The 11,844-nt window shown below is 55.1% G+C and overlaps 2 protein-coding genes across 2 annotated transcripts; one reads left to right on the top strand and one right to left on the bottom strand.

The window, feature by feature from the left end:
- The first annotated feature begins 435 nt into the window (after positions 1 to 435).
- VWA7 (von Willebrand factor A domain containing 7) lies at positions 436 to 9,107 on the top strand. Its single transcript, XM_065885887.1, has 16 exons — positions 436 to 669; positions 995 to 1,276; positions 1,774 to 1,870; positions 2,469 to 2,579; positions 3,032 to 3,227; positions 3,342 to 3,511; positions 5,119 to 5,231; positions 5,726 to 5,842; positions 6,335 to 6,520; positions 6,985 to 7,117; positions 7,236 to 7,388; positions 7,499 to 7,591; positions 7,929 to 8,230; positions 8,312 to 8,451; positions 8,654 to 8,828; positions 8,934 to 9,107. The coding sequence occupies exons 1-16, from the start codon at positions 436 to 438 to the stop codon at positions 9,105 to 9,107; spliced, it is 2,676 nt and encodes an 891-aa protein (XP_065741959.1).
- Positions 9,108 to 10,170: 1,063 nt separating this feature from the next.
- On the bottom strand, positions 10,171 to 11,668 carry SAPCD1 (suppressor APC domain containing 1). Its single transcript, XM_065886407.1, has 5 exons — positions 11,555 to 11,668; positions 11,162 to 11,302; positions 10,553 to 10,648; positions 10,361 to 10,450; positions 10,171 to 10,266 (listed from the first exon to the last, which is right to left on the bottom strand). Exons 1-5 carry the CDS (start codon positions 11,666 to 11,668, stop codon positions 10,171 to 10,173), a joined length of 537 nt encoding a protein of 178 aa, XP_065742479.1.
- Between the last annotated feature and the right edge of the window lie 176 nt (positions 11,669 to 11,844).

Genomic DNA, 11,844 nt, shown 5'->3' on the forward strand with positions numbered 1-11,844 from the left:
GGGCCAGGAGCCGCCTGTCCTGCCCACACCCTGCCGGGGCCTCCCTCCCTCCCTCCACTGAATCCGGCCTAGGTTAATTATAACTCTGACCTAAGTGCCCTGTGACACCCTGCCCCCGCCCCGCCTGGAGACCCAGCAACCAGGTAGGGGAGAGGCCTAGAGAGGAGACTTCCTCTGCGTGGGGGCGTTAGCCGAGGGGTGGGGTGGGGTGTGGTGCGGGGGTGGGGGAGGAGCCTCGGACCTTCCCCTGCAGGTGTAAGTCCCTGTTGGTCTGAGAGGCCCTCAGGTTGTCCGGATGATTGAAGGGAGAGGGTGGGGAAGCCAGTTAAGGGGCCAAAGCAGGTGCCCATGGAGACAGAGCCGGGCCTGCCCTGAAGTCTCTGCTGCTTCCTGCTCTCTGGAGAGCCTTCTGTTCCCCAGGTCCATGTCTCAGCCATGCTCCCCACGGACGAGCCTCTGTCCCACCTGGGCCCCTCACTGCTGCTGTTGCTGCAGCTGCTGCTGGCCCCCGCAGCTGCCTTCTTCCCCAATATCTGGAGCCTCCTGGCTGCCCCCGGCTCCATCACCCACCAGGACCTGACCGAGGAGGCGGCACTCAACGTCACCCTGCAGCTCTTCCTGGAGCAGCCGCCCCCAGGTCGGCCCCCCCTTCGCCTTGAGGACTTCCTGGTGAGCGTCCCTGGGTCCGGTCACATCCCAGGTGGATTCCCCCATTCTGGGGGACTTATACTACTTGAGGGTCCTGCTTGCCCAGAGAAGGGACCCCACGCACACATTCCCTCCTCCCCTCCTGACATCAACAATACCCAGGAGTCCTGGTCCTACAATCAGGAGTCCCCCTCCTTAGGAATGTCCAGGATTGCCCCTCCCTTGTAGGGCCCAGCACCCTCAATTCCTCCCACACCCGGCCTGGAGTGACAGAGCTGAGGAAATGTAGGCAGTGGTCCGATCCAAGGGGCTTCCCTGGAACCCCTGCCCCCTACCACCCTCCCAGGGCCGCACTCTCCTTGCCGACAACCTCTTTGCCGCCTACTTCGGACCTGGGTCTCCTTCCCGGCGGTTCCGAGCAGCCTTAGGAGAGGTGTCTCGTGCCAATGCCGCCCAGGACTTCCTGCCGACTTCCAGGAATGACCCTGACTTGCACTTTGATGCCGAGCGGCTGGGCCAGGGGCGCGCACGCCTGGTGGGAGCTCTAGGGGAGACTGTGGTGGCAGCCAGAGCCCTTGACCACAGCCTGGCCCGCCAGCGCCTCGGGGCTGCACTTCATGCCTTGCAGGTGAGGACAGAGTTGGTGGGTCGTGGTCAGAGGGGTCTTCGTTTCCAGTCTTCCTGTCTCCTGAATGGTGCCTCCTTAGCCATGCCTCCCCCTACTCTAGAAGGGGCTGGGGCGCTGCTTGCCAAGGCCCTGGGGCTATTCCCTAGTCCCCGCCTCCAAACTGGCAGCTTCCTGTGGGAACAGCCGGGAGGCATTGGCGGCTGGAGCAGGTGAGTGAGAGAGGACGGTGCTGAGGTCAAGAGGTGGGCCGTGCAGGCCACTGAAAGGCCTCTGGCTGGGCTCTGAGTGTGATGGGAAGAAACGTGGGAGGCTCCCACTTTGGCCGAGCTCTATTCTGGGCAAGGGAGAGAGCAGTGGAGGGGACTTGGGGTGTCTGGGGCGTAGCAGGGTGGAGGAGGCTTTCAGGCTGGGGAACTGGGAGGAAGGGGAGTCAGGGCTGGAGACGGTGAGAACAGTGAGCTAGTGCTTCTTCCCCTTCTCCTTTCTCTTGGGACCAGGATTTCTACAGTCACAGCAACTGGGTGGAACTGGGGAAGCAGCAGCCACATCCTCACCTCCTCTGGCCAAGGCAGGGGCTGCGGAACCTGGCGCAAGGTACGGCCGGGACCCCGCTGGTGAGGGTGAGCCCACAGAGCCGCCTCACATCCTGGGGTCGAATAGGGTACAACATGGCTTCATCTCTGGAACCACCTGTGCGGTCCCTCGGTTCAGCCAAAGGCCAGTCAGCTGCTTCCCCAAGGTCACGCAGCAGAGGACAGAGCCAGGACCGGATCTGCAGACGTCAGGGAGTTCTGTCTTTCACGTGGCTTCCTCCCCTCACTGGATCACACGGGGGGCTTTCTCTCTCAGTCCCCTCATCCTTCCAACTGAACTGTGACCCGGAAGCTGCCTCCTGTCTAGTACAGGTTCACTTCCTGTCCACAGCTCACAGAGGGCACACTCCCGTAGGATTGGTGCCTCCCCCCCACTTCCGGGTTTTCTAGCACAGTCCCAGTCTCAAATATTAAGTCTCATTGCCAGCCATGAGCTCCAGGTTTTAGTTCAGAAAGCCTGGAAGGGTACCAGCAAAGGGTACCTATGGGCTTTTACCTTGTTCCAGTTGAGAGGAAAAGCTGAAGAAGTTCGGGTGGACAGGGATAAAGGTCAGGGGCAGCAGAATCTTGGGTGCCAGACCCTTGCCCTCTCTTCCCAGTGGGCGATCCTACCTGCTCCGACTGTGACGAGTGGAGCTGCCCTGGGAATTTGCTGGGCTTCACACTCCTCACCTCTGGCTACTTTGGAACTCATCCCTCCAAACCTCCAGGTACCAGACAGGAAAGCCCCCAGAAGTAAAGGGAGAAAGTCACTTCCTCTCCCCTGACCCTCTCCCTAGGGACCTCAGTCCTGTAGCCCTTGTCCTATTTCCTATGGCATCACTTCTTGGAAGAAGGAGAGGATGCTGGGAGGGGAGCAGGTGGATGAAGGCCCACTGAGGTGGCCATGATTGTTGGGGTGGTGGGAGCAGCTTCTCACATTGCCGATAAGACTTCAGGGCAGCTTTTGGGGACTAACTGGAGGGATCAAGGGATCTACCGTGTGCTGTGGTAACTAATCATTCCAGATTTATTCCAGATTTGCCCTCTACAAAATATCATAATTTTCTGCTTATCCTTTGCTGAGGAGTGAGAGGGTCAGGGCAGGTCAGAGAGGGCCTCGTTTTATTAGGAGGCAGTGGGTTTTTTACCTCCACCCTCCAGATCCCTTTCCCCAACCCAGGGAAATGTAGCCATGGGGGCCATTTTGACCAGAGCAGCTCCCAGCCACCACGGGGAGGCATCAACAAGGATAGCACATCCCCAGGCTTCTCCCCACACCACATGCTGCACCTCCAGGCTGCAAACCTGGCCCTTCTGGCCTCCATCCAGGCCTTCAGCCTCCTACGAAGCCGCCTGGGAGACAGGGGTTTTTCCAGGTGAGTGGCCTCCTGGGGATGGGCTCCTTAATAGGTAGGTGCTCCAGAGTTGAGAAACCAGGGCCTGGGGACAAGTGTGCAGACCCTTCACTGTATCTCTGGCCTGCTTCCCAGGCTGCTGGACATCACCCCAGCCTCCAGCCTGAGCTTCGTCCTGGATACCACAGGAAGTATGGGCGAGGAGATCAATGCTGCCAAAATCCAGGCTCGCCACATTGTGGAGCAGCGACGGGGCGGCCCCATGGAGCCCACCCACTATGTCCTGGTGCCTTTCCATGACCCAGGTAACTGGGGTCTGGCAGGAATAGCGGAAGGAAGTCCAGGGCAAGGGGTAAATGCCACTGGTAGGGAAGTGGGCCTAATGGCTTCATTTCCGTAATAAAAGGGAGGCTCTTCCTAGGGTCCTGAGTGAGTCTTTACTGGTACTTGCGTGCATATTGGAAACAATCAGCCACTTCTACTGCTTCCAACATGACAGCACTTTCCATATGAGTTTAATCGTTATGGGTGCTTAGGCAGGTAGCCTCTGCTTTCTTAGGCTTCCATTCTAATAAGTCATTTTCAGTTCTCTCCATTTCCTGTAGACAGAGGTTGGGATGAAGATGGGGGGTGGGTTGGTGGGTCCAGGCCTCTGTGAAATGTCTAAGACAGCTAGTTACATCATATTCCTTTCCCCACTAAATTAGAAGTCAGATCATCTGGCCTGGGTTGACCAGCACTTACTGTGTGTACTTAGGCTGATTGTTTAACCTCTCTTTCCTCAATTTCATCAACCATAAAGTGGATTAGTGTTTGCCTTATCCCGCCTATCTCCCAGGGTCAAAATGATCATCAAATAAAATTTGGATTGAGAATTCCCTACGGGCAGGGTTTGAGTCTGATCTGCCTATATAAATCTCTTAGTAGCTGACATTCAAAAGGGGTTTATCACATATTTGATAAAGGTACAAGTAAGTGAAGAATTAGGAATTTAGCACTTATTATGTGTCAAAGCACTATTCTAAGATTTACAAAATCAACTCATTTAATCACCCAATAACCCTCTCTGAGGCTAGTACTATTATTTCTCTGTCTTTTCTGTGAGGAAACTGAGGACCCAGTTTTTTTTGTTGTTGTTTTTTAGTTGAAGTATAGTTGATTTACAATGTTGCAGGTGTCAGTTATATATATTCTTTTTCAGTTTCTTTTCCATTATAAGTTATTACAAGATATTGAGTATAGTTCCCTGTGCTATACAGTGGGTCCTCCTTGTTGGTTATCTATGTTGGCTTTTTTTTTTTTTTTGGCTGCGTCGGGTCTTCGTTGCTGTGCATGGGCTTTCTCTAGTTGTGGTGAGCGGGGGGGGGGCTACTCTTCGTTGCAGTGCACGGGCTTCTCATTACGGTGGCTTCTCTTTGTTGCAGAGCACAGGCTCTAGGCGTGCGGGCTTCAGTAGTTGTGGCGCGTGGGCTTAGTAGATGTGGCTCGCGGGCTCTAGAGCGCAGTCTCAGTAGTTGTGGCGCACAGGCTTAGTTGCTCGGCAGCATGTGGGATCTTCCCGGACCAGGGATCGTACCCATGTCCCCTGCATTGGCAGGCAGATTCTTAACCACTGAGCCACCAGGAAAGTCCCCTTGGTTGTTTTTTGTACTTACACATATACCCAAAAAGGCCCACTCAGGATAACAGGAAGTGCCACCATTTTGTGAGGAAATGAGGTCCACTTTCCCACCAGAGGTACCTAGCCCCTGTCTTGTTCTACCCTGTCAGTATAAATATAAAGGAATATTGTTATCTCAATACTTGTCCACCCAAGGAGCACAGCGGGGCCCCTTGACTGGGGAGATGCCCATGGGTGGGAATGAGGGGAGCCCTCCTCTCACTTCTCTCAATCTCCTTTCTCCTTTCCCAGGGTTTGGCCCCGTCTTTACAACCAGTGACCCTGACAGCTTCTGGCAACAACTCAATGAGATACATGCCTTGGGAGGTGGAGATGAGCCCGAGATGTGCCTGTCAGCCCTGGAGGTCTGCCCTCCCCACCCCTTCCCTTCTTCTCCCGCCACCCCTCTCCAGGCCCCACCATCAAGGGAGCTTAGAGCTTCTCTGGGACCTCATCCCTCCACCCCATCTTCAGAACCTAGTCCCACTCGCTTCACTCCAGGTTCCAGGGCCGTATTGCCTTCTACTCTGCCCTCCCTTGCTCTGCCCATTCCCCTACTGCCGCCACTTTTTTTAAAAGTTATTTGGTTGTGCCAGGTCTTAGTTGTGGCAGGTGGGCTCCTTAGTTGCGGCTCACCTGCTCCTTAGTTGCGGCACATGGGCTCCTTAATTGCGGCAGGCGGGCTCCTTAGTTGTGGCATGTGAACTCTTTGTTGCGGCATGCATGTGGGATCTAGTTCCCTGACCAGGGATCGAGGCCCGGCCCCCTGCACTGGGAGCGTGGAGTCTTATCCACTGCGCCACCAGGGAAGTCCCACTGCTGCCATTTTTTAACACCAGTTTTTTCCCTCCCCTGTCAGCTGGCCCTGCTACACACACCTCCACTCTCAGACATCTTCGTCTTCACTGACGCCTCCCCCAAGGATGCCTTTCTCACCAACCGGGTGGAATCTCTGACTCAGGAGCGGCGTTGCAGAGTAAGCATAGCTGGTGGGAGACTCAGTGTTAGCTACCCAGGGATGTGGGAAACTGCAGGACAACTCTCATTACAAGGGTCACACTCACACTAGGGTGGTTAAACCAGACTTGGCTTGGGGGTGGGAGAAGTGAACCGTGAGTATAACATTTCCAGATCCCTTTAACAATACTAAAGGGTGGAAGGCCCTACCCTTAATGATGCTGAATTCTTATATGAATCTGCCCCCAATAAACCGTTTGAAGAACTGGAGATTTGGCTGCCAGCAATCCACTATGTGGATGACGTATGGTGACAGTTACAGGGAATGGCAACTTCTAATTGAAGCCCAGGGGTTGTGTCATTGGGAGACCCTGCTGTAGCAGCCAGAGGGTAGACAGAGAATTTACCACCAATCATCAGCTCTGTAGAAAGCTTGAGCACAGGAGATCCTTATTTACAATGGTAGATGGCAAATGGAAACTTCAAGTCCTGGCCTTTCTTCTGGGCACAGGTCACATTCCTGTTGACTGAAGACCCATCTAGGGTTCAGGGCCGACCTCGGCGTGAGGTCTTGTCCCCTCTGCGTTTTGAGCCGTATGAAGCGGTGGCGCTGGCCTCAGGAGGAGAGGTGATCTTCACCAAAGACCAGTACATTCAGGATGTGGCAGCCATTGTTGGGGACAGCGTAGCTGACCTGGTAAGTGTGGGGGCTCAGCTCAGAACTGAGGAGACGATGGTGACACTGCATTTCTCTTTCTTGTAGAAGAAAGCAAATGGCTCCCATTGCTGAGTTGCCATTCTAGACAGAGAGTAGGAAAGGAAGTTTCTCTCCCTCTGAGATCCACAGCTACCCACCTTCTACACTGCTCCTTCCATATTAGTACTACCACCCTCAGTCTTGGCCTCCAGTATTCTGTCTTCACGGCTACTCTAGGAAGTCCTGCCATCTTTTAAGGGGGGCAAGAAGTGGTTACCTCATCCTTAATCCCTTGCCTCCAACTTTGTCATTGATCATAGCTTCATCCCTGGTCCTTCCTCTCTCACTGGTATCCCATGTGTTACTTAGTTTTTTTCTGTCTCTACCTTTCTTTCTCCTGTCTTTGTTCCCACCTCATTCCATGCCTTATCTTCTCCCCCATTTTTCGGTCCCGCCCCCTCAAGGTGACCCTTCCCTTGGAGCCTCCTGTTGTGGTGCCTGAGAGGCCACTTGTGTTCAGTGTGGATGGGCTGCTCCAGAGGGTCACAGTCCGGATCCATGGGGAGGTCAGCAGCTTCTGGATCAGAAACCCTGCAGGTACTTCCATGTGTGTGTCTCAAGGCAGAGGCAAGAATGGAGACTGGAGAATGAGGGGTAATGTACTAAGGGAAAGGAATTCTCCTGTGACAATCTCTTGCCCCCAATACCCGTCCAGGGGTCTCCCAGGGCCAGGAGGAAGGTGAGGGGCCTCTAGGTCATACTCGCCGCTTCGGGCAGTTCTGGATGGTGCGCATGAATGATCCCCTGCAGACAGGAATCTGGGAGATCCAGGTCACAGCCAAGGGTACCCCCCGGGTGAGAGTACAAGGTAAGGAGGGAGATATTCCTGGGAAAGGAAGGGGAGACTGCAGAGCTCAGAGAGCAGTATGAGTCACGTTCATCTCTGGAAGGTCTCTGACTGCCTTCGCCCTCCCTCAGCCCGGACCTCCCTGGATTTCCTCTTCCACTTTGGGATCCCCATGGAGGATGGACCCCACCCTGGCCTCTACCCCCTGACTCAACCAGTTGCAGGTACATCTGTCCCCACCCCTAGCTTGCTTTGTGTATATATATAAATTATATATATAGCTTTTCATTGAGTTATAACATTTAATAAGGTGTACTAAACTTCAGTGTACAGCTGGGTGGATTTTATATAATAAAAAATAACCATCATTCAGTTCAAGCTATAGAACATTTCCAGCATGCCAGCACTCCCTCCTGGCCCTCGCCATCAATACCCATAGAGGTAACCCCTTTTCCCCATCCATACCGCGAGAGCTAACCCCTATTCAAAGCTGTTCATGCTTTTCTCCCTGTCTCCAAACCTCACGCAGCCACTGTTCTTTCCTCCCCTCCCCTGTCCCAGGTCTCCAGACCCAGCTGCTGGTAGAAGTGACAGGGCTGGGCTCCAGAGGAAACCCTGGAGATCCTCTGCCGCATTTCTCCCACGTCGTCCTTCGAGGGGTCCCGCACGGTGCCGAGCTGGGCCGGGTGCCTTTGGAGCCCATGGGACCCCGGGAGCGAGGTCTCCTCGCTGCCTCGCTACCGCCCACGCTTCTGTCCACCGCGGGACCCTTCTCTCTGGAGCTGATTGGCCAGGACGGAGTGGGGCAGGGCCTGCACCGGGTGGCCCCCCAGCCCTGTGCTGTAGTTCCTGTCCTTTTGGAGGTGAGATGCCAGCGGAAGGTGCGGCTGCGGCTGGAGAGAACAGGGCCTGCTGCTCCTCCCCTGACCGGCCCTCCTCCGCAGCTCAGTGGTCCCCCGGGTTTCCTGGCGCCGGGCACCGAGGCCCCGCTCAGCCTCCGCATTGCCAGCTTCTCGGGCCCTCAGGATCTCGATCTTAGGACATCCGTCAACCCCAGCTTCGCTCTCACCTCCAACCTCTCCAGGTGAAGCCCCTGAAACCTCCTGCTCCCTTCTTGTCCCATCTTTCTATTCCCAGGGCGTGGGATCTGGTACTCTCTCCTCTGGCTCTTTCGAATTGGCGCTCAGATTCCTCGCTCCCCTCCCAGCCTGCGCTTGGCTCCACCCCTTGGCTTTCGGCTATTCAGAGCCTGCGGCTTCAGCCGGACTTCGGCATCCACTCCCTAGGGTTCGCCTGGAACAGAATGAGTCCGCCTGGGGGTGCCTGTGGCTGAAGGTACCAGACACAGCCGCCTCAGACTCCGTGGTGATGGTGACTGTGACCGCGATGAATCGAGAGGCCAGCACAGTACCCCCGACCCATGCCTTCCTCCGGCTCCTGGTGCGGGGCCCCACCCCACAGGTGAGGTGCCCCCACTTTCCATTGCAGGATAGGCAAGGTGAGGGGAGGGCAGTGCAGACTTATTTGGGTGCAGCCACCCTGACAGCCTCTCCCTCTTCTCCCCAGGACCAGCTCCCTGCCCCTGTCCACTCGACTGACCCTGTCCTCACAACCACCAGCCCTGCCTTTCATCTTTCCACCTTGGTGACTCCGGGCAGGGCTGGGGGAGGGCTGGTGGGCAACCCCTGGTGGGGCACAGTTGGAGCGGTGCTGCTCCTGCTAGGCCTGGCCTCCTGGTGACACAACAGCCCCTAGAGGGATGGGTCTCCGGCACCGTTTGCCATCTTGCCCCATTGGTAAGAAGGTAACATGGGCCTCCGGACCCTACCTCTCCCAGATGGGATGGAGGTTTTCCTTCTCATGCACTTGTCCCTTCCAAGATTGGGATAGAAGGCAATGGATTTTCCCACAATGCACTTTCCCTAACCCTTGTGGGAAACAAACCAGACTCATTTTTGGAGAAAGTTGCTTTCTATTTCTCTGTAGCATCTTTTTTTTTTTTTTTTTTTGGCTGCATTGGGTCTTTGTTGCTGAACACGGGCTTTCTCTAGTTGCGGCGAGCGGGGGCTACTCTTCGTTGTGGTGCGTGGGCTTCTCATTGCGGTGGCTTCTCTTGTTGCAGAGCACGGGCTCTAGGCACGCGGGCTTCAGTAGTTGTGGCTCGCGGGCTCTAGAGCACAGGCTCAGTAGTTGTGGCACATGGGCTTAGTTGCTCCGTGGCATGTGGGATCTTCCCAGACCAGGGCTCGAACCCGTGTCACCTGCATTGGTAGGTGGATTCTTAACCACTGCACCACCAGGGAAGCCCTCTGTAGCATCTTTATTCCGCTACTTATTCATGCTCTCCCAAGCTCAGGTAGAGGGGAAGATACATGGGGCAGTGACTAAGATTGGAAGTGGGGAGGAGGGTACCCCACCTCCTACTGAAAAATGTTATTTATAGAATTGCTTTTATTGAAATTCTGGAGACGCTTCTATTTTATTTTTGAAATTCTGGAGATGCTTATATTTTATTTTTGTATTTAAAGTTGAAGGACAGTGCCAATAAACATGTCTTCTCCCCAGAGGGATTTCAAAGAAAGATCACTTATGCACATCATATAGGGAAGAGTGAGAGCGTAAGATACCAGAAAGACAAAATGGAAGTTTTCAGGAGTGGAGAAGAAATTTCACAGCAAGATGTCAGGATTTCAGTTGACCCACCACCTGGAGCCATTTAGCTATTGAGTCAAGAATCAGAATAAGGAGGCTGGGGGTTCTGACTCAGCCTTGCCAGCACAACTGAGGGGAACCAGAGGAGACATTAGACACGGGTAGGGCCCCTCCGTCCATTGGGGCAGCCTGGCTGAGCCATCTCCCCCTTTGGCTTAGTGACTCCTTTCTGCTGCCTTGACACCACCTGGAGAAGAGGAGGGAGACAGTCTGGGTGTCTGTGCCCTCCCTCCCACTGAGGGCCAGGGCTTCCGCCCTCCCCCCATTCCTCTACTGCTTACGTGTTGCTGCCACACGTTCTGCTTCCTTGGCCTTCCCTTCCAGTCCTGGGTGGCGCAGGAACTAGCTTTGTTCAGGGGATGTGGGGATAACTGCTGGGGGGGAGGAATTCACTGTTTTGTTAGACCAGTGCTGACCCCAAGTCCCCTCTTTACCCCCACTTCCCAAGAGTAAACTAAAAACAATAAACTCACCTTCCCCTGAAGCAGATTCTGCAAACAGATGTTCACCTTTTGAATCTGGACTAACTGGGGGCCACCAGGCTCTGAGTGTAAATCTGTTGGAAAATTCTAAAAGGAGGAGTTAGAGGCAGACAACGTGGTGAAAACTCGAGTACCATCTGCCACTCTTCTATCACCACAGGTCATTCCTCTCCTCCATCTGGATCCCCTCATCCCAGTTCCCTGCCAGGCAGGTGGGAAATTCCAGTACTCTCCACTCCATCTCTTTAGTAGTCCAGTTCCTCCAACCCCCTCAAATAGCATAGTACCCGCTTTCTCTGCTCTTTGGATCCTCCCTCCTGTCCATCCCTGACTCACTGGAACAATCCAGACCACTCCCCCATCTCCATGTTGTGTCCCTCTGAATGGAATGCAAATTGTGTCCCTCTGAATGGAATGCAGACCAGCCTCCTCTAGGCCCAACAATGAACCGACCTAACATTTGGTGGCATCCTGTCATTACAATGCTGCTTCCAACTGATGATCCCTGTCCGTTAACTCTTGCCTTTCCAGGATGGTGTCAGGCTGTGTCCACACGTCCCTGCTACCCCTGCCCCCACATACCATGGGTCAGCCCCATACCTCACCAAGGGCCCCCAGATAGAGCTGCTGTTGCTGGGCCTCCCTCAGGCAGCCCTCATACCAGGCCTGGCTATGCTCCAGCAGCTCCAGCCCCTGCCACAGGGCATCCTGTTCCCGCTCCAGAGCCTGCATCCTCTGCAGCTGAACAAGGCAAGAAGCAGAGGCTGACTCACTCCACAGCAGGGCTCTGGGCCACGCACGGCCCTTGCTCGTAACCTGTGGTTCAGTTCACTACGTGGTCACTGAGTGTGAACCCAGACTGGCCACTGAGGACCTGGAGGGCAAGGGAAAGCAAGGGGCTGAACTTACGAGTCCTCAAAATTGAGTGGAATTGCAGGAGACTGATCTAGGGAGAGGGGCTTTCCCGGGACCTCTTGCGGGACTGATACTCACCCAGAGGAAGAAGCGCTGGGCCCCCGGGTCTTGGCGGCTTGTCTCCAGTGGCAGCAGCAGAACCGTGTAGGGGGCCTGCACCAGGGGCAGCCCACCAGGACCCCGGCTCCCCATGGCTCTGAGGTGGGAAGGGTGGAGCCACACCCACTGGTGCAGGGCTGGTCCCTCCCTTTCCCCCAGCCTTGCACCGGTCCTGCCTAGTCTTTCAGCCTCCCAGAGCCCTTCCTGCTGGGTCTGTCTCAGGCTGAGGTGTTCCTACTTTGAGGGGAAAGAACATCTCCCTTGGGCTC

This window comes from Phocoena phocoena, chromosome 10 (genome assembly GCF_963924675.1).
Source record: "Phocoena phocoena chromosome 10, mPhoPho1.1, whole genome shotgun sequence".
NCBI classification, from domain to species: domain Eukaryota; kingdom Metazoa; phylum Chordata; class Mammalia; order Artiodactyla; family Phocoenidae; genus Phocoena; species Phocoena phocoena.